A 23,311-nucleotide genomic window follows, 5' to 3' on the forward strand; every position below is an offset into this window, starting at 1 on the left:
GGGTTTCTGCCTGAATGCCTGACTGGGCTATGAATGGGGGAATTATAGGTGCTCCTGATCCTGAAGGTAGCCACACAGGGTTTAAAAGAGCATCTGGGACAGCAGTATGGGCCCTAATCCTTGGTGGCTGATGTGACACCTGAATACTAGAACTTGCACTTACAGTGCTGGTAGTAGCCATATCAGAAGAACGTATTGAGCTGCTGGTGGTTGCTTGCTGCTCCTTGGAGTTCCTCATTCTTTTTGTTGGAACACCTTCTTCTGATTCAGAGAGTGAACCGCTGCTGTGTTCTGGTTAATATACAGAATCAGAGTTTGACAGTGAGAGTTCTCCGTCACTCTCATATGTCATACTCAGAATTTGAAATGCCTCCTCGCTTGTATATGATCTTTTGGCCATATTTTTGACACTGATCAGGACCCACTGGTATGGCAGTGATCAGGATGGTGTTGCAGCGAGGGACAGATATCTGGCTGCAGTTGGTTCACACTAGTCACTGTTGGCCAAAAATCAGAGATACAGTGAGGTGGCTGGCAATGTTTTGTGAGTGTGTGTAAACTCTGTGCAAAGGCTGAAAATTACTCACAGTTAGCTGTACTGGATCTCTCTCCTCACAGACGATGGCAGTGAACAGGATCCACTGGTGTGGCAGAGATCAGGGACACTTTATGAACAGGCACACTGTATGGTGATCAGGGACACTGATTGGGCCACTGTATGGTGATCAGGGACACTGCTGGGCCACTGCGGTGATCAGGGACACTGCTGGGCCACTTGTGTGGCGATCAGGGACACTGTGGCAATCAGGGACACTGTGGCGATCAGGGACACTGCTGGACCACTTGTGCGGCGACCATGGACACTGCTGGGCCACTGCGATGATCAGGACACTGCTGGGCCACTTGTGTGGTGATCAGGGACACTGCGGTGATCAGGGGCACTGCTGGACCACTTGTCCGGCAATCAGGGACACTGCTGGCCACTTGTGTGGTGATCAGGGACACTGCTGGGCCACTTGTGTGGTGATCTGGGCCACTGCGGCAATCAGGGACACTGCGGTGATCAGGGACACTGCTGGACCACTTGTGCAGCAATCGGGGACACTGCGGTGATCAGGGACACTGCTGGGACACTGCGGCGATCAGGGACACTGCTGGACCACTTCTGCGGCGATCAGGGACACTGCTGGGCCACTGCGATGATCAGGACACTGCTGGGCCACTTGTGTGGCAATCAGAAACACTGCTGGACTACTGCGGTGATCAGGGACACTTCGGTGATCAGGGGCACTGCTGGACCACTTGTCCGGCGATCAGGGACACTGCTGGGCCACTTGTATGGTGATCAGGAACACTGCTGGGCCAATGTGGGGATCAGGGACACTGCTGGGCCAATTGTGTGGTGATCAGGAACACTGCTGGGCCAATGCGGTGATCAGGGACACTGCTGGGCCACTTGTGTGGTGATCAGGAACACTGCTGGGCCACTTGTGTGGTGGTCAGGGACACTGCTGGGCCACTGCGGCAATCAGGGCCACTGCGGCGATCAGGGACACTGCTGGACCACTTGTGCGGCAATCAGGGACACTGCGGTGATCAGGGACACTGCTGGGCCACTGCGGTGATCAGGGACACTGCTGGACCACTTGTGCGGCAATCAGGGACAATGCTGGGTTACTTGTGTGGCAATCAGGGACACTGCTGGGCCACTTGTGTGGCGATCAGGGACACTGCTGGGCCACTGCGGCAATCAGGGACACTGCGGCAATCAGGGACACTGCTGGACCACTTGTGCGGCAATCAGGGACACTGTGGCGATCAGGAACACTGCTGGACCACTTGTGCGGCAATCAGGGACACTGCGGTTATCAGGGACACTGCTGGGCCACTGCGGCGATCAGGGACACTGCTGGACCACTTGTGCGGCAATCAGGGACACTGTGGTGATCAGGGACACTGCTGGGCCACTGCGGCAATCAGGGACACTTCTGGGCCACTTGTGTGGCAATCAGGGACACTGCTTGGCCACTGCGGCGATACTGCTGGGCCACTTGTGTGACGATCAGGGACACTGCTTGGCCACTGCGGCGATCAGGGACACTGCTTGGCCACTTGTGTGGCGATCAGGAACACTGTGACGATCAGGGACACTGTGGCAATCAGGAACACTGCTGGGCCACTATGTGGCGATCAGGGACACTGACAATCAGGGACACTGTTGGGCGATCAGGGCCACTTGTGGGCGATCAGGGCCACTTGTGGGGGCAATCAGGGCCACTTGTGGGGGCAATCAGGGCCACTTGTGGGGGCAATCAGGGCCACTTGTGGGGGCAATCAGGGCCACTTATGGGCAATCAAAGCCACTTGTTGGGGCAATCAGGGCCACTTATTGGGGTGATCAGGGACACGTGGGGCGATCAGGGCCACTTTAGGGGCGATCAGGGACACTTTAGGGGCGATCAGGGACACTTTAGGGGCGATCAGGTGTCACTGAGGTGGAGGGCAGTTATCTACTACCTCTTCTTCGCTGTTTCTCCTCTCACAGACAACTCCGTGTGAGGAGAAGGAGGCGGAAGCCGCACCATGCGGCTTTTGTTTACACTTAAGCTGTGTCCTTATTGGACACAGCTGATCACATGGTATGGGACCGATTTCATTGGTCCCATACCATGTCACGTAATCCACCGTGTCCGTCGGACTCGGCGATCATCGGGCTCGCGGGTGCGCGCTACAGGAGCCGCGCACGAGCCTCAGACACAAGGTGCCGTTTAGAGACGGCAACCCGCTCCTGTAGGTGTCCCGTCCTGCCGTTTATAAACAGCGGCCGGACGGGAAGTGGTTAAGAGGCTAATCAAGGATAGCGATTTGAGGGAGTTCAAAAGTTCCAAGAAAGTTAGCTAAGTCACCCAATGAGTGAAAGATTGCAGATTTGCCTTCATGGGATGCCGAGAGCTGGAATGGGAATCCCCAGTGATATTTGATCCATTTGGCCTGTAGGTCTCCCGTAAGCGGTTTCAGTGCTCTTCACATATCTAGACATATTGGACAGATCTGGTAACAGCATAACCAGATTTCCATTGAACAGAATGGTGTCCTGTGTTCTAGCCACTTGCATAATGCCAGCTTTAATTTTGAAGAAATTAACTCGGCAAATGACGTTTCTGGGGTACTCTGGGTTGGGATTACGGGGGCCCAGGGCCCTATGGACATGATTTAACTCAAGGGGAGCGTCGTCGGGTTTTTGTAGTAACTGATTAAATATTGCTATGGCCACGGGTGCTAAATCTTTGGGTTCCACAGTTTCTGGAAGACCTCTAATGCGGATATTATTCCTGCGGTTCCTATTTTCTTGATCATCCCTGTGGTAGAACAGCTGTTGTTTTTGAGTAGTGTGTTCCTGGAGTATAAGGTCATGATCATTCATTTTGGATACTGTGTTTTTGACCATGTGTTCCAAATCTTCCATTCACCGTCCCAAATCTCTGCGCAATTCAGCAATTTCCTGTTTATAGGAATGCTCGAGGCGGTTGACATAGGCCTCAAAATCAGTACGAGTAGGAAGGGCCCTTATGTAAACTTCCATATCCCATCCCTCTCTGGAGGCTTGTGACACTGGAGAAGGACTTCTGGATCTGACCGATCCACGGTCAGAGTTCTGTGGGGATCTGGTATGCGGCCTGTCTCTAACCTGTGAGAGGCCTCTCTAGTCGTCAGAGCGGACTGGTGCCATCTTGGATCCCGGGGAGCTGCTGCCTTCTGTACAAGAACGAGTGAAGAAGCGGCCGATTTCCCCTCTTTTGTGAGAGCCACTGAGCTGACGACCCTCACTGCAGCTTCTCCTTCCCATGGAAGTCAGTGGGGGTGAAATTGCCCCATGATATGCAAACTTATTTAAGGCTGGAGGACAAATTCCTGAACAGCATACAAACAAAAGCCATATAGATACTATCACTCAGACCGGGGTTTTTGAGGCTCCCAGCGCAGAGCCTCAAAAAACCCCGGTCTGAGCGGGACCGAGGAGTTCAGTGTCTTACCATGCAATGCTCTTGGCCCCGCCCCCAATAGTCCATTTTTAGCTTGCTTGTTGGGTGAAACGTCTTGATTAATGAGTAAAATTGTTTTAGATTTTCTTAACCTTCTGTCCATATGATGAAAATATAGCGATAGTATCTATATGTCTTTTGTTTGTATGCTGTTCAGGAATTTGTCCTCCAGCCTTAAATAAGTTTGCATATCATGGTGCCATTTTACTTCCCATAGTAGAATCCTTACACTAAAGATAGATGTCATTATGGAAAGTGAAGTAAGTGTGTGTAAGAATGAATTCAATGAGCTGTGTAACATCATCAATGCTGTATTTGTGGATTGGTGAGGATGACAAGAATCTGTGACATGCAGCATTCCTATCCTTGTGAGGGGTGTCACTATACAGAGATTCTACATCCATAATGACTAGAAGTGTATTTGGTGTTAATTGCTGTATATTTTTGTTCTTGTTCAGAAAATCAGTTGTATCCTGCAGGAAACTGGCAGTATTTGACTAATGGTTTTACCACTTTTTCTACAAGGCCTGACTTGTTCAGCAAGTGTGTTTATACCGGTTATGATGGGTCTGTGCCTGAATTCCCTGGCTTGTGGATCTTGGGCAGCATGTAGAAGTCCCCAATTTCTGGATTGTACGGATTTGCACTGATAAGTTCTGAATGTTGGTTGGTAGTGTTTTAATGAGACCTTTCAATTGTTGAGTAAAAGCCTGGGTAGGATCATAATCCAGTTTTTTTTTTTTAGTTGTTTGCTTTTTCTTTTAATAGTAAGTAGCATTTGCCAGTTGTCTCTCTATCACTCTATGTATTTGTTGGTATCTAACACAACATATCCTCCCCATTTATCCGCTGGTTTGATGGTGATGACCTGATTATTGCATAAGTCATGTACAGCCTTTCACTCCAGTGCTGAAAAATTGTATAAAATTTTATTTTCTGGGTAGATATCAGGGATGTAACTTGCAGTCTGGAGCTTTTGATATAGGTCCAATTTGGAGTTACGTACTTGTAGAGGTGGAGGCCTTCTCTGAGATACCTGACACCACCCCTCCTGTTCATTTCCTTTTGTTTTTGAATTCTCCAAATTGATTGGCCAGTTGTTAGGCTCCCCCACGAATAATCACTCCAGAGCCTGTGGGAGAACAAATTGTAGCTCTACAGACAACAATACACTACACCTGTTATGTATCACCACACAACTCTATGATGTACTACTTTGCATTTCGGGCAAAGCCTGAAATGTCTAAACACTTGCATAGTTGCCTTGAATCAGCCTATACTTCAGAACTGTGGACTACATCCTTTGAAATACATAAGCATTTGTTTTACACTGGGCCAACTACTTATACCTTTTTTTTCAAAACTTTTTGCCATATACTATATATTGTTGAAATTACTTATTTACAAAATTATTAAAACAAAAAAAACTAACAACCATAAAAAAATAATTGATCAAAATAATATACTGTAGACCTGGGTTTCTTGTCCTCTCACCTAGAGGTCTTTGACATCATTTAGCTTTCCTGCTAAATCATTGAAGATCCCACACCTCACAAGAATGCATTCCTACACAGTACATATAACTTGGGATACTCAGCTTTCCCAGGATTGCAATGAAGTTATGTCACGGGTGCCTCAGTGAGTGGTCCAGTAGCCTGGGTCTTCTATGAGGCTTCTTTTTTTTTTCAGGTTTAAGTAATTGATAATTAAAGGATAACTTCACCTTTGCAACATGTTACATGTTCCACCCGTTTTTAGAGTGGAACATGTAGCAAGTTCCCATAGCTGCAGCCACTCCCACCAGAGAAGTCTCCCCACACTATCTGTCAAATTTGAAAACAGCCTTCCCTGAATGAATGAACTGCAAGTCCCAACAGCCTTAGCTGCTGTGGGCTTGTAGTTTTCAATGAACCACAGTGCCGTGGTAGTTCATTGAAGCTTCCTGTAAGAATATCTGCTTGCTCATACATCTTGTATGGCAAGCAGATATTCTGACAGCTCTGCAGGACACCTGCATAGCATTAATGATCTATTGATCACTGGTGCAATGCTTTCCAGGCTCCTTTGGACAAAAATAATAAATGCACATTTTTTTACCTTCAAAAAAATGTGCATTTATTATTTTTGTCCAAAAGGCGAACTTATGCTTTACAGGTTAGTTGGATTTAATGCAAGGTCTGCTTTAATAGTATGTATGTAGGGCTCATGTACACTGCAGCTGATAAACTCACATTTAGGAGCTGTTTAGTGTTTTTTTTCAGCAGCCCCTGAACTCATCCTAATGTTTTCCTATGTGTCCATGTACACATCTTCGTTTACAGTCATTTACAGGCATTTGAGTTTACAGTCGTTTTTTTGAACGCAGAAAACTTTTGTTCAGCAGTCGATTTTATCAGCGTTTCAAATGCAAAACGCTTGTAAACGCGGCTAAACATGGCAAATCGAGTTATAAGCGTTTGCGCTTGAAATTTTTGTTTAACTCTTTCAGTTCCTGATGCTGTCCAGAGCCTTTTTTCATCATGAAAAATGCATGCAAACCATTTTCAAGGTACTCAGATGGACAAAACACTGATCACAGGATGTTCCTACCAAGCTTGTCACACATTGTAATGACCAATTTACTCCTCAGACCTCTCCCACCCTTGCAAACAAAAGATATGTTAATGACCATTCACACCTCAAATTCCTCATGAGGACCCCCTGCCAGGTGACCTTAATGACTCACTCCACCAGACACTTTTCCCACCCTTGGAAACAAAAGAAATGTTAATGAGCAACTCACACCTAAGCTAATTTCAACACATACTGCTGTCTCTGCTTCTACTCTCTGTATTTCTCTGAAACAGTCTGAAATAGTTAATAACTTTTCAGTGCATTCTGGGCATTTGGGAGGTTTTCCTGTGCTTATCGTTAAAAAACGCACATAAATGTAAACGCGCATAAATGCGTTATGCAAACATGGCTGAGCAGACGTTTTTGAAACCTACGTTTTTTAGAAGTCAGTTTCCATCGTTCAGAAGTGTCCCGTGTACATGGGGCCTAAAAGTGGAACTTTACCCATAACATCTTAATAAAAAATAATGTTCTTTAGCAAGGAACATACATTCCACAATAATAATTATGCTACCAAAATTAGTGTGTGCTGTAAATTGCCTCCTGCATTGCTCATGTTTCTTCTTGCTTGAGACTGCCATTTTTCTGAAGCCCAAAGCCCCAAAACAGCAGTAAATCATAAAGTTAAACTAAACCCATTGATTTAACTGTTTCAAACAACAGTTACATTCCTGGAATGCTGGGATTGCTAACTGTCCCATTTTCTTGTGTCCTCAAACTGTCAAACCATCAAATGTCTGGTTTGGAGTTGGAAATCAAATAGAAGCAGCTTCCTTGGCTGTAAAGGATAGGTGAGTTTAATACTGCTTTAAGGCTGTCAGCAGATTAGCCTCTAGACTCAGCAATGCCGAAAAATAGAGAGCCACTGAGCATGTGCAAATCAGACAGAGACAGTGTTTTACTGGGATTTATAGTACAGACACTTATATTTAATATTTTACATAGCTTTACCTGAAAAAAGGGCCAGCCTGAAGTGTAGATCACTTAATTTTCTGCAGGACTTAATTATCTGACTAAAGTTCCACTTTAACTAGACAGAAGAGTCTCGTATCATGTTACCTGATTGCATCTTGATAAATGTGTGGTTGGTGCAAATTGTTGTTTTTTTATTTGTATATTTCATGTTTTTTACTCATTTTTTTCTTTTCTTTTTTTCCAGCAGTCTAGAAGATCACAGTGCCTAAGACATCCTTCTAGCAGTTATTACTCCCATGTAATTGACCCATTTCAGTTAAAAGGACAGTAAAGGAAAGAAAGAAAGGGGTTGTTTATCTTACGTGCAAATAATTTTTAGGCTCATGTAAAAGGGGTAAAGTGGCTTTTTGTGCCATTCTGGGATTTCTGATTCCAGCATCCTTTAGAAAGCTACCGTGAGAAGAGTAATGTAAAAATATTTTCCATGATTTTTCCCCCCCTCCATCCTTCCCTTACATTTACCTCCCTTGTTTCCTTCTCCCTATCCACAGTTCTTTCTCTTTGCATTTATCAGTTCCAGCTGATCATTTCTTGGACTGCACACAATAATTCTATAAACATTACTTTTGTACTAACTGCTAAACAATTATCTCCATTTACTGTCATATGATACATAATCAACAATATTTTGTGTCTTTTTAGTCACCATGACATTGATTCTCCAATAACCCTTGTACGTATTCTCAAACCTTTGTCTGTCTGACATTCTGTATTTTTATTCCTTCACCCACACCCTCCATGTGGTCCCTGCTTTACCTGTCTTCCCTCCTCTCCCTTCCCCTCCGTTCCTTTTCCCTCCAGTTCTATGGGGCTCCTGGGCAATGGGTCCGTTACTCTCATCCTACTGTAGCCAATGGTAATGGAGGGTGGGGAGAACACCTCACTTTCCGAATTAGAACAAATGCCAGTCGTGGCCTCCTCCTATATCAAGATGATGAAGGAGATTGTGACTTTCTTGAATTAGCTTTGGATGGTGGGCGTCCACGCCTAAGGTTCTCTATTTCTTGTTCAGAACCTGCTGTTGTACGTCTGCCTCGGGTGGTATCAGATGGCCTTTGGCATGGCATAGTAGTTGGTGGTAATGGCCGGGAGGGTTGGCTGAGTGTAGACGGAGAAAGAGGAGCTGCTGAAGTTCGATCAAAGCGCAGAGAAATGACACTCCGTAGTGACCTTTTTGTTGGTGGTCTCCCATCGGATCTACGTTTATCAGCCCTTACTTTGGGTGGAGCTAAATATGAACCACCTTTTCTAGGTGAATTGGAAGCATTAAGATTGGGTGGTAGGTCAGGACAACTATTAGCCAGTCAAGGGGTAGGAGGAACAGAAGAGGAGGAAGAAAGGGGGACAGATCGAGAAATGCCCAATTCATGCAGAGGAGCAAACCCATGTCTCAACGGAGGAAAATGCAGAGATGAGGTAGAAGGAGACATATGGTGTGACTGTCGGGACACTGGATACCATGGAGAAAACTGCTCTGAAGGTTAGTGATATGGTTGTATCCATTATCTGCTTTATTCATTAGTAACCAAAATGTTTGTCTTTGCATGCATTATTGACTTATTGTGTTGAATAAGTTATACTGCATTTACAGTCATTTAGAAGCATTGTTTACATGCCTTTGATTGTCCTGCTTTTTTCCATATTTGAATCTCTTAACATGCTTGCTTAATTCATAGAAATAATCGGTAGTATGGCCAAAGCTTTTTTGTCATACTTCTCTTCTGGGTCACAGTAGTGCACTTATTTTTGCATTCCTGTGACCAAGATTTAGCTGATAATGAGCCCCTAGTGAGCACAACTACCCACAAGTTAGAGTTCCTTGCACTTTACTATGAAGTACAAACCTGGTCCAAAGAATATTGATAGACAAAATAATACTCTATCGTGTGGTGTTGTATCATGACCACCTAGCAGACAACAGCTGGTTCATATTGTTTCCGAAAAATGTTTTTCAGAAATATGCATGATCACCAGGGTCATCTTGGAAGATTAAAAAGGAATTGGAAATGTACTGGTGGTGAATGACCACTTTTTCTGATATGCCCAAGCTTTTCCTACCAAAGATCAAAGGGCAGTTACAGACACAAGGGTCCTTTGGGAGAAGTATTTAATCCATTACGGGCCACCCCACAGGTCAGTGAGATCAGGACAGAGATTTTGAGAGCAAACTAATTCAACTGCTAAACATTAACAAAAGATGAACCACACCTTATCACCCTGAAGGTGATGCTCTCCCTGACGCATTCAACAGGTCTCAGCTTGATATGCTATAAGTACCCTATTTGATGATGACAAGCATACCTGGAGCTCAAGCCACGGTCCATGCTTATAACATCACAAGGCATGACAGTACAAGATTCCTCCCCTATTTCCTTATGTTCAGGTGGGAGCCTAGATTGCCCATTGATTTCCTGCTAGGAGTTTCCAACGATGGTATTGGTCATCAAACCCATTACCCATATGTGGCAATATAATACCTTCAAGTCTGTTTACCATTTTAGTTGAACAGAACGCCACTAAAATAAGAGATGCAGAGATTTGAGTCTTACTATGGAATTTTGGAGCATCTGGAAAGCAAAAGCTGGCAAATAGTTGGCTGAAAGAGAATTTTACAGTGGTGAACAAATTTCCTGGGATCCCAGTATACAAGGTAAAAGGACCAGAAGGCAGAGTCAAAGCTTGGCATATAAATCATTTGCTGCCTATTCCTCAAGTCAGTGATGAGATGGCTCAAATGACACTTCAGAGTATGACTCACCCAAGGTTCAAGCAGACCAAGGTTCAAGCAGAGAGCAACAGTACTCTCTCCTCCAAGAGAGCCACTGGACCCTGAATCCCCAGAGATTTTGCCTCAGTTGGTGTGTATGCCTATTCAGAGACCCAGTCCTTCTACATAGCCAGTGCCATCTCTTTCTCTTGACTCACAGTCCTACTTCAGTGCCTGAAAACACAGGATTATAGCAGAGAATCAGACATCCTCCACCCGTTTTGACCTATGATAATTTGGAGGATGCCATGTTTATTACTCAGTTACATTTGTATCATGGTTGGGTGGGAGCAGTCTTCACTTTAGTCGACATGGTGCCTGTTTTTGCTTCACCTGGCATGTATTACTACTGACTTGTTTTCATCTCAAACTCCAAAGACATGCTGGTAGGTGAATTGGCTCCTGTCTAAATTGGCCCTAGTATGTGTATGTATGAATGTGAGTTAGGGACCTTAGATTGTACGCCCCTTGAGGGTTAGGGACTGATGTGAATATGCAATATATATGTAAAGCGCTGCGTAAATTGATGGCACTATATAAGTACCTGTAATAAATAAATCTCAGCAAGTCATTGCAATGGGGGAGAGGACAGCTCTGTTTCTTATGTTTATTATGCACATTGTGCTACCTTTGATGGGACATAAATATTTTTCCAGGAGTGTGTGGGGATCTACTGCCCTCTACTGTCTGAATTTGTAAATGCCTATAATTATGTATGTACTGACTGCCCCTTAGTTGTTGGCTTTGAAAACGTGGAAGAAGAAAGTGGATATAGAGAAAGTTTCAGCCACATGTCTTGTCTTTGCTCCAAGCCAGAAGAGACTATGATATACTACTAGGGAGGGACTAAAGTACAGAGTAGGTAGGCATAGAAAGGCTGCATCATCCTTTCTATGCCCCTGCAATTGGACTTTGCTGCAACTGTCATCTGGCATTATCACTGTTGATAACTATGTAGTATATACCTGGGTATTTGTGCACAATTCCACCAGGACTCTTTATCAGACCCTTTGCTGATGATACCTGTTTTTGTAGTTAGATTCATGTACTGTTATTAATCCTTTTTTTTGTTTGTTTTTTTTTATATAGAAAGCTTGTATTATTTCTATACTGGTGTGCATCTATATGATTATGTTTAATGTTATATGATGTTCGCAGTAGTTCTTTTGCTTCCAATTACCTTGTTTAGATTACTGATCAATTTCCCAGGAAGGGAATCTCCTCTTCAGAGACCCTAAGATGGAGAAACTGACAACTTTAGTATTTAACCCACTCTTCCACTTAGCAAAGGCTTTGGTTCCCATTCACCTACAGATTTAGAAAATATTCTGTTTGGGAAGGGCCATTTCTTATAACCCCCCCCCCCCCCCCCAAAAAAAAAGCCTACATCACTGGCCCCAAAGATAAGAAATTGAATTTGCCGATCTCTTATTTTCACAATTTTCTTCTGATTTTCTTTTCATACAAGTGATTGTATCTTATACTGTGACATGTGATCATACATATCTTGTATGCCCAGCTATCCATCTAGCATTTCATACTGTATGTTTTGTTACATCATCTTACATTTTAGCACAATCTTCCAAAGACACTCGGTTTTCTTTCATCTCAGTTACTTTCACAATCCTCCCTCCCTCTTGCTGTTCGCTTGACAGTCACCAACAATGCCCCTGATTCAGCCCGGGGTCTATTAATCTAATCATATTAATTGAGTAGGCCCTCCTTTTGGGAGCTCAGCTGGCTGGATGAACATTAGCCTGGGGTTGTAGCAGTCCAGAGGCAAGGAGGAGGATGAAGGTCATGGCAAGATATAGGGAGAAAGAGCACATAGTGAGAAAATAGCTGGGATGAAAAACCACTTTAGGAAAGAAAATGAGTAGCAGCAGAGAAGGGGTGTGTGTGCATTTTATATATATTGTGAGGGATTAGCCCAGTAGCAGGTTGTGCTTGACCCCCTGGATGAGTCAGAGCATGGTGAAAGAGGTACAGCACGACAGCAGGATCTTGGTGAAGAAAGTTGTGTTTTATTTACAAGACTGGTGAACACAAGGTGCATATATTCAAAACAGCAAAAAAAAATACAAACAGAAAATAAAGCCTTGCCACACTGGGCATGTAACTGCAAACACAGATTCCTATCTACCTGTCCAGACAGGTAGAATCCAGATACAGCCTAACTCTGCTTAGACACAGGGTGTTCACACAGAGCGTCTCCAAGTCCAAAATCACACAGATTTACTTTCACCACAGTATTGTTTGGTCTGTCCTGCACAGCAAACTGGTTCCAGGTTGGAGTATTCTCCCTAAGCAGCCTGGGAGTTTTAGAGCCCAGAGCCCTTACCCCTGGTTCACATATATGCGGCCGTGGGGGTCGTGTTTTGCACAAGCACGAGAGCCCATTCATTTGAATGTATTCCCGTGCCCGTGACACGCAGGGAAGAAGTCCCTGCACTTCCTTCGGAAAACGCAGCCCATGCGGGAACCTCCGTTCCCAGTACGGTTGCGTTTTCCAGTGCAGGTGGCATGCCATTAGAACTAATCCGGCCTGGGTTTTTTTGAGCCACCTTGTTTGGTTCTGTACCAGGTTTTGTGTTTTACTGATGACCACCAGCAGGTGGTACAAATACAGCAGGACTGGATCGGGAGGTTGCTCTTGTACTGGGATGCAGGAAGACAAACCTGAGAGAGCTATGGTTGTGGAAATTGAGAAAAAAAAGGTTTGAACAAGGTTTGTTTTGTTGGTGACTGGGAGAAGCCCTTCACCTGGGAAAATAGCAATCTCTTCTGTTTAGTTAGTGCCTGGATGGCAAGGATTTATTTTCTGTTTTGTTTTTGTTTGTTTTCCGTGCAACCTTTTTAATAAAAATGACTACAGGTCAGACTTTAAAGAAAGAACTGCCATCTGGACTGCCTTTTTCCAAGGGATGGTGATCTTCATCTTGGCTAACCCCCACATATGTGGATTTGGTGGGCAAATTCCAGAGCAAGTGGGAAGATGGAGGATGTGATAAGAGCCTTATTGAAGGGGGACAGACTAAAACATTTAATGTGAAAATGGCTTAATGTAGCTTAACGTGTAATAAACTGTCTAAATCTTAATCAATTGACTTGAAACTTTGCACAGCCCAAGTTCTCAACGTCCCAAACATGTCCTAGAAGTTTCATAGATTTCAGCCTTCCACAAAGAAAATGGGGGACATTAAGCTTGTTTTTTGGGGAGCTTAATGTAGCTTAACGTACAAAAAAGAGCTTAGATGTTGACCAATCTCCAACAAACTTCACACATTAGAAGACTCTATCTATGGCAGCATATTCTGAAAATTGCAAGTCATTTGGTAAATCACACCAAAAGTTATTCACATTAAGCTATATTTTACAGTGCTAAAACATTTAATGTGAACCGCTTAATGTAAAAAGAGCTTAACGTACCATAATGAGCCTAAACCTCAATAAATTGACTTGACACTTCGCACAGCTCAAGTTCTCAATGTCCCAAACATGTCCTAGAAGTGTCATATATTTCAGCCTTCCACAAAGAAAATGGGGGACATTAAGCTTGTTTTTTGGGGAGCTTAATGTAGCTTAATGTACAAAAAAGAGTTTAGATGTTGACCAATCTCCGCCAAACTTCACACATTGGAAGACCCTATCTATGGCAACATATTCTGAAAATTTCAGATCATTTGGTAAATCACACCAAACGTTATTCACATTAAAGTATATTTTACAGTGCTAAAACATTTAATGTGAACAGCTTAATGTAAAAAGAGCTTAACGTACCATAATGTACCTAAACCTCAATCAATTGACTTGAAACTTTGCACAGCCCAAGTTCTCAACGTCCCAAACATGCCCTAGAAGTTTCATAGATTTGAACTGCCACAAAGAAAATGGGGGACATTAAGCTTGTTTTTTGAGGAGCTTAATGTAGCTTAACGTACAAAAAAGAGCTAAGATTTTGACCAATTTCCCCCAATCTTCACTCATTAGAAGACTCTATGGCAACATATTGTGAAAATTTCAGGTCATTTGGTAAATCACACCAAAAGTTATTCACATTAAAGTATATTTTACAGTGCTAAAACATTTAATGTGAACAGCTTAATGTAAAAAGAGCTTAAAGTACCATAATGTGCCTAAACCTCAATCAATTGACTTGAAACTTTCCACAGCCCACGTTCTCAGCGTCCCAAACATGTCCTAGAAGTTTCATAGAGTTTGAACTTCCACAAAGAAAATGGGGGACATTAAGCTTGTTTTTTGGGGAGCTTAATGTAGCTTAACGTACAAAAAACAGCTTAGATGTTACCAATCTCCCCCAAACTTCACATAGTAGAAGACTATCTATGGCAACATATTCTGAAAATTTCAGATCATTTGGTAAATCACACCAAACGTTATTCACATTAAGCTATATTTTAGCGTGCTAAAACATTTAATGTGAACCGCTTAATGTAAAAAGAGCTTAACGTACCATAATGTGCTTAAACCTCAATCAATTGACTTGACACTTAGCACAGCCCAAGTTCTCAACGTCCCAAACATGTCCTAGAAGTGTCATAGATTTCTGCCTTCCACAAAGAAAATGGGGGACAATAAGCTTGTTTTTTGGGGAGCTTAACGTTGTTTAACATACAAAAAAGAGCTTAGATGTTGATCAATCTCCCCCCAAACTTCACACATTAGAAGACCCTATCTATGGCAACAAATTCTGAAAATTGACCTCAATCAATTGACTTGAAACTTTGCACATCCCAAGCTCTCAACTTCCCAAACATTTCCTAGAAGTTTCATAGATTTTGAACTTCCACAAAGCAAGTGAGTGACATTAAACTTGTGTAGCCCCTACCACCTTGTGTAGTGGCCGTAGCGTGGGACAGCCAATGGGGGAATATTATGAGTGTGTGTTTGTAGCTCACCAGCCAATCACTGGGGATTTCTGGCTTGTGGTGCATGCTTGGGAAGTGCATTCTTCCAAGCTCCAAATACCAGTCAATATTGGCACAAAACCTTTAGGCTTCTGCTAGAAAGCTGAACATGAAGAGGAACTTCATCTTTCAGCATGACAACGACCCAAGCATACATCCAAATCAACAAAGGAATGGCTTCACCAGAAGATGATTAAAGTTTTAGAATGGCCCAGCCAGAGCCTAGACCTGAATCTGATTGAAAATCTGTGGGGTGATCTGAAGAGGGCTGTGCACAGGAGATGCCTTCGCAATCTGAAGAGTTTTTGCAAGGAAGAGTGGGCAAATATTGCAAAGTCAAGATGTACCATGCTGATAGACTCATACCCAAAAAGACAGAGTGATGTAATAACATGAAAAGGTGCTTCAACAAAGTATTAGTTTAAGGGGGTGCACACTTATGCAACCATATTATTTTAGTCTTTTATTTTTACTTCCCTCCACAAAAAAGATTTCAATATGTTTTTCAACTGAGTTGTACAGTTTATAGGTCACATTAAAGGTAAAAATGTTTCTGAAATTATTTTTTTTGTCTCACTTTCTTACATCACAGAAACCTGACTTTTTTAATAGTGGTATGTCGACTTTTTATATCCACTGTATATATTCATGAGAATTGCTATGTGCTTAATATTAGTACAGTCTACCTCCAGGCTTGGCCTGGGGAGGTAATGCTTATGTGCGGGAAAGGTTTGACTAGGCCTCAAGCCTAGAAGGGGCCTCACATGCTGATTCAGGAGGAGAATGAGATAAGCTGGATGGCTACTGGAGGTACCTGGTACTGGAATGTACCTAAGGGGCAAGTCTGTCTGACCTATTGAAGATCACATGACTATCCATATTTAGCTGTTCCTCTAATAACCAGTGCCGGCTTGTGCTCCTATTGATTCTGCACTGTGAAATACTGAAAGGGTCTGGTAAGTCTGAAGTTCTTTTCTAATATAGTTTTGACATGAATGTTCTAAACCCTATGTCCTATCTCCCAGTTATGAAGTTCCCCAATAAAGAATTCAAAGATGTACTTAAACTGACTGGCGCCTAACTTTTCTTTGATCGCACATCATTTCACAGGCCTAGGATCTGCACGAAAACAAGATGTCAGCCTTCCCTGCCTTTGAGGGTCCACGCTACGCCTCTGGGGGTCAAGGGGCTGCTGTACTTATTTTTAGGGGAACTAATTGTGGCTTAAAGTACAAAAGAGAGCTTGGATGTTATCCAATTTCCTCAAAATGTATACAACAGAAGACTCTATCTATGCCAACATATTATAAAAATCTCAGGTTGTTTGGTAAAACAGACTAAAGATTATTAACATTTAAAGGAGAACTCTGGGCAAAATCTTTTTTTACATGTTCTTGTTGCTTATCTCCTGCCTTCCCTGAATATGTAATCCATATTCTTGTTATCTGAGTAGTTGTTCTAGTAAGACCGATCACTGCTATGCCTCCTATTCCCACAGACACTGGTCTTGGTACGTCCCATCTGTAGTTCTGTTCTCCAGCAAGCAGGGATGTATTTCCATCCCTGCTTGTTGCAGTGGGTGGACCAGGATACACAGACCGCCGGTCTGTACCGTCCATGGAGGTGGTGTCCTAGGAATGACAGCCCTCCTGGGCTGCTCCGAAGGCTGCATCCAAGGGAGTCTGTAACCCTTGCTGCCTGCACATTGGGGTAGCATCACAGCTGGCTCAAAATCCTCTGTTTGCTGTACCATCCAAAGACCAGCTTTCAGAAGACCAACTTTCTGGTTCTGGTAGCTGCTGCCCAATGTCCCCCAGTGAAATCACTGGTTGCTAGGACCACCTGGTATCTAGCAACCAGTGATGTATATGCAAAGCCACAGAATTCACATTCAGGAGGCTCCAACTTTATTCTATTGAGCTGCTCAACCTCCTCCATTGTCTGCCCTGCTTACCATGACTATGGGAGAGTCTGAGAGCTGTGAGTGATTAGGGCAGCCAGGAATAGAGAGACAGAGGATGGCATTCTGTGCTGGAGGAACAAGAGAGTGTAACTAGAGATGGGTGGGGGGGGCAGAGCAAGCAGCTGGAGAAAGCAGCTGAACATCCTTCACTGGCAGACCTGCAATATCCTCCGTGAAAATTTTGCCTCCACTGCTGTTCTGCACCAACAGCCCTTCTCTGCCTTTACTGACAACTGAGAGTACGGGAAAGGCTGACGGGCTTTAGTGATCACTTTGCTTCGTCTCCTTGTGCTGTGAGCTGAGCAATTGGAGCCTGTCAAGCCTTGATATGTAGTGGCATTGAGAGTCTCATCCCCCCCCCTTCTTTCTCTCTCCTTCTCTCTCCCTCTCTGAATAACTTTTGGCATGTTTTATGAAACAACCTGAAAGTTTCACAATTTGTTGGTACATGTAGAGCAGGCTTCACTAAATGGCGGACTGCGGTCTGTACACAGACCAAGTGATAGTTCAGTCCGGACCTCAGCCGTATCACCCAGCAGCCTGAGCGGACTCATTTCCTCCCACCACTGCAGATGTTAAGGATTACTGTCCTGCAGAGGGTGGGAGAAATGGCAAGGTGGACGGGGACCTGGACCCCCCATGCACCCGCCCACCGCAGCAGAGCAGGCGGAAGGAATGGAAGGTCTACAGGGGGAGCAGCAGTTGCCCGACCCCTCCCCCTGAGTACACTTGTCGCCACTGAACCCACAGCAAGGAGGACCCGAATCCCCTCCCCCCCACATTCACTCACCTGCCACCGCTGTTGAAGTCACAGCAGAGTGGGTTGGAGGAAAGGGCTGTGATGTAAGAATGGGGAGCTGTGATATAAGGGGCTGTGATGAGAATGGGGGGGGGGGCGCTGTAATATAAAGTTTTGTGAGAGTGGGGCAATAATGTGAGAGGGAGTAGCTGTGGTATGGGGGGCTGTGATGTGAGAAGGGGAAGCTGTGATGTGGGAGGGGGAGCTGTGATATGGCGGGCTGTGATGTGAGAAGGGAGAGCTTTGATGCGAGATGTGGAGCTGTGATATGGCGGGCTGTGATGTAAGATGGGGGAGCTGTATTATGGGTGGGCTGTGATGTGATGTGGGTGGCTGTAATGTGAAAGGGGGGCTGTGATATGAAGGGTTTGTGATGTGAGGAGGAGGGCTGTGATGTCAAGAGGGGGTGAGCTGCTATGTGGGGGGTTGTGATTGCAAAGGCGACTGTGATGTGAGGGAGGGGTCTATGATTGCAAGGGGATGTGATGTAAGTGTGGCTGTAATGTTGGGGGCTCTGATGTGAAAGGGAGTTGTGATATATAGAGGGGTGTGATTGGAAAAGGGGGACTGAGGACATTAATTGAAAAGGGGCTGTGACGTTAATGACCTGAGTCATAGAATAAAAATGAGATTCGGAACTCTGCAGAAAAAAAGGATTAAAAACTGGACCTCCATGAATTTTAATTCAGTACCCGTGATGTAGATTCTTGTATTTTGTGAAGTTTGGGGGAAATTGGTAAACATCTAAGCTCTTTTTTGGACGTTAAGCCACATTAAGCCCCCCAAAAAACAAGCTTAATGTCCCCCATTTTCTTTGTGGAAGGCAGAAATCTATGAAACGTCTAGGACATGTTTGGGACGTTGAGAACTTGGGCTGTGCAAAGTTTCAAGTCAATTCATTGAGGTTTAGACACATTATGGTACGTTAAGCTCTTTTTACATTAAGCTGTTCACATTAAATGTTTTAGCACTGTAAAATATAGCTTAATGTAAATAACTTTTGGTGTGATTTACCAAATGACCTGAAATTTTCAGAATATGTTGCCATAGATAGAGTCTTCTACTGTGTGAAGTTTGGGAGAGATTGGTCAACATCTAAGCTCTTTTTTGTACATTAAGCCACATTAAGCTCCCCAAAAAACAAGCTTAATGTCCCCCATTTTTTTTGTGGAAGTCCAAAATCTATGAAACGTCTAGGAAATGTTTGGGATGTTGTGAACTTGGGCTGTGCAAAGTGTCAAGTCAATCAATTGAGATTAAGGCACATTATGGTACGTTAAGCTCTTTTTACAGTAAGCTGTTCACATTAAATGTTTTAGCACTGTAAAATATAGCTTAATGTGAATAACGTTTGGTGTGATTTACCAAATGACCTGAAATTTTCAGAATGTGTTGCCATAGATAGAGTCTTCTAATGTGTGAAGTTTGGGGGAAATTGGTCAACATCTAAGCTCTTTTTTGGACGTTAAGCCACATTAAGCTCCTCAAAAAACAAGCTTAATGTCCCCCATTTTTTTTGTGGAAGTCCAAAATCTATGAAACATCTAGGACATGTTTGGGACATTGAGAACTTGGGCTGCGCAAAGTTTCAAGTCAATTTTTTGAGGTTTAGGCACATTATGGTACATTAAGCTACATTAAGCCATTTTCACATTAAATGTTTTAGTCTGTCCCTGTTGAAGGCCACTGCAATCCAGCAGGAAACCAACCGCCAGTTCGCAGAGGCCACTGCAGCACAGCAGGAGGTGAATCGCCAGTTTGCAGAGGCCCAAAAAGCAGAACGAGGGCTCCTTAAGGAGGTAGCCCAACACCTGGTGGAAATAAAGAAAGGGTCCACTGCCAGTGGAACAGAAAACAGTGCGTGCCAGCTATTTCCTTCAAAGGATGATGCCTGCAGATGATGTGGAAGCCTACCTCACAACTTTTGAGAGCTGCTGTTCAAGAAGAATGGCAAAAAGAGCAATGGGCGGGACTGCTAGCACCATTTCTGACCGGTGAACCGCAAAAGGATAATTATGACCTGGAACCAGATGCTGCCCAGGAGTATGAGAAGCTGAAGCCTTAAATCCTTGCACGCTTGGGCATCACCATTACGGTCCGGGCTCAATGGGTGCATCAGTGGCTGAACATTACTAACAAGCCACCCCGCTCCCAGATTTTTGACTTGATACATCCTGCCAGGAAGTGGCTGCAGCCAAAGACTTTGCCAGCCCCTAAGATTGTGAAGCATGTGGTCACAGACTGCTATCTACATACACCTTACCAACTGATCAGCGACTGCTGCCCCTCTTTGCCTATCCCTTCATTGGCTTTCACTAACCCAACGTATAAAATTCAAAATACTAACCACAACATAGAAAGCCATTCACAACACTGCTCCTAGCTACATCACCAACCTCATCCACAGATATCGTCCAAATCGCCCACTCTGCTCTTCCTAAGACATCTTGCTCTCTAGTTCCCTCGCCACCTCCTCCCATGCTTGCCTCCAGGACTTCTCCAGAGCCTCTCCCATCCTCTGGAACTCCCTATTGCAGTATTATATAAAAAGTCTTGCAAGCAACCAAAACACTCAAAAAATTATAAAACAAATAAACCCTTCTAAATAAAGTCGCTTATACCCTGCACATACTCATCAATGTGTCTAGAATGAAACAAACAAATCAGTGCAGCTCCTTCCAATTACCAGAAAAAGTAATTGTAAATATATACACATAACAAAACTAGTGCATAATAGTGAATATATAAAGTCCCATATATCTTGACGTAATATAATCTGTTAATATTGTATCTTCATACGACATATAGCAGTGTTTCTGGAGCTTTTTGACCTCACATATACAATACTTTGGTCACGCAACGCTTGTGTCTTCTAAATGGGACAAAGTAAGATGCAGGTTCCCCTGTTGGCACTCCTTCTCACAACAGGCTTTAAAAACAGAATAAGCAGAAATGGTGCCCTCAGTTTACAAAATCCTTTTTGCTGGGGGTCACATGACTGCAGTTTGAAGGAACCAGGAAGTGCTCCTGAGACAGAGGAGTAAGAGAATAGCAGCTATACATTCTCTAGAGAAGGTAGAAGATTGATTAGTGCCACTGGAGATATCTGAAGACAAGAAGATGTTGTCCGTACGATGAAGCGAAAAAGTGTGAACAGCAAAAAGGATTTTCTAAACTGACAGCACCTTTTCTGTTTATTCTGTTTTTTTACGGATTGCTGGGGAGAGGAAGAGAAGGTGAAGGTGGAGAAGATTTAAAGCCTGTTGTGGGAAGGAGTGCTGACAGGGTAACCTGCATCTTACTTTGTCACTGTTTAGAGGACACAAGCGTGGTGTGACCAAAGCATTGTACATGTGAGGTCAAAAAGCTCCAGGTGAGAGCACAACTTGGGTGTTGGTGGAGGCATACTGCTATATGTCGTATGAAGATACAATATTGAAAGATTATATAATGTCAATATATACGGAACTTTATATATTCACTATTATGCACTAGTTTTGTTATGTGTATATATTTACGATTACTGTTTCTGGTAATTAGAAGGCGCTGCACTGATTTGTTTGTTTAGTCCCTACCACAGTATGTCTGGTCAGCCCTGTGGTACTTTTGGGGTAATGAATTATTAATTAACTGGGTGGTGTCTGACTCCCGTATATAATTATCACACAGTGCCTCCAGCCATTACAGCAAAATAACTTAATCAATAATATTAAATCATATAGACACCTTAATAAAATATACCACCACAATGTAATTTTCCTGAATTCTTTTACCAATGTGATTTCTTACCAAATATACAAATATAGCCAATTTGATAAATAAATAATTTTAAATATTTATATATATTTTAACACAAACTAATTTAGTGGTGATTAGTATATAAATTGCAATTCGGTCAGTCATAAAATGTATACCATAGCAAAGTAAATAACAAAAACCTTGATTTCCCAGCAATTATCAAAATATTATATGTCAGAATTCAGTATATCTTTCTACAACTCTTGCTGCCAAAGAGAATTAGTAAAAATATTTCTGAAATTATACACACTGAAACCCTTCAAATTCGTCCTAAGAACAATTAATTTACAACATACCAATATAGAGAAAAAACAAAACTCTATTCTACAATCAATACAACCCAATACGATAACTTAGCACCCAATCTCCCTATTGTTTTGCCGGTTTTGCTACCACACTTATTCACTTGGTTCTATCTAATATTATAAATGTAATAAGTGAATGCAACCTTTTGTCTATACATGAATTTAACCAATGCTTATGTGGCTATTACCAATAATGTTAATAGCAAGGGATAATAACTGTGCAAAAAATAAAGATCTAATTTATTTACACAGAAAAAGAAGCTTGCTATTAATCAAATACAACAAAATATAATGTAGCCGGTATAACTTTAAAAGTAGTAATATTACTATGCAAATACAGAATGTTACCAATACAAAGAAAGATGACTATAGGAGATAAATAAAGTTACAGGAAAGAGACAGAGCAATGGTGATACATTACACAGACATCCTGATGTTCTGAGGTCTGGGCTCCGGAAGGGACAAAGGGACATAGAGGCAGAACTTTATACCCCCTTCCTTCCAGGTAGTCCCAGCCTTCAATAGGTTCCAGTCCATTTCTGTTCAAAGGGTGATTTGTGAAAGACATTAGCCAACTGTAGTTCATCAGATGGAATTTAGAATAGGCCAATGTCCAGCGAAGCATACCTCCTTTGAAACCAGTTCCCACAGGAAACTCCCTAGGAGGTGTTAGAAATGACGGCTCCAGGGCTTATCCAGCTGGATTTCCCTACTGTCATAAAGCGCTACAAGACACCTATACAGGGGGGGTGTTGAGGTGATGCAACAGATGGTAAATAAGTTACAGGAATTTAGATCCCTATCAGAAGTTCGCAATAATATTAAAAATGATTGTAGGCCCAAGAAGGTGAAAATTATTATAGGCCCAAAATATATATCACATTTCCCCCTGAAGTTCATTTGTGAACTTATGCCCTCCCTCAATGATTTTGTACTCACCCATGACAGCCCAGAAGGCCCAACCCCCCACCACCACTGCAGCCTCCTCTTCTTTCTTGATCATGACTGAACTCCTTATCTGTCCTGAGTAAATAAAGAAGTCCTGGTGCCTCCGAGACCTCACATTTGGACCATGAATGCCTGTGCTGCGATGTTTCCTCGCCCCTCTGCCTTGAAAGGA

General features: G+C 43.2%; 1 protein-coding gene across 18 annotated transcripts in view; it reads left to right on the top strand.

Annotated features, from left to right (window-relative positions):
- Positions 1 to 23,311, top strand: part of LOC149443234 (neurexin-2-like) — a 2,355,461-nt gene that overhangs the window by 607,798 nt on the left and 1,724,352 nt on the right. For 17 of the 18 annotated variants that reach the window (XM_089655720.1, XM_089655731.1, XM_089655727.1 and 14 more), the window contains exon 3: positions 7,816 to 9,111. In XM_089655720.1, coding sequence (XP_089511846.1) covers positions 8,370 to 9,111 — 742 coding nt within the window. In that variant the 5' untranslated portion in view covers positions 7,816 to 8,369. The remainder of the gene's footprint in view (positions 1 to 7,815; positions 9,112 to 23,311) is intronic. The other variant, XM_089655721.1, reaches the window with a different exon arrangement.

The sequence above is a fragment of the Staurois parvus genome, unplaced genomic scaffold (genome assembly GCF_062004578.1).
Source record: "Staurois parvus isolate SC_StPar_1 unplaced genomic scaffold, SC_StPar_1.0 ptg000866l, whole genome shotgun sequence".
NCBI classification, from domain to species: Eukaryota; Metazoa; Chordata; class Amphibia; order Anura; family Ranidae; genus Staurois; species Staurois parvus.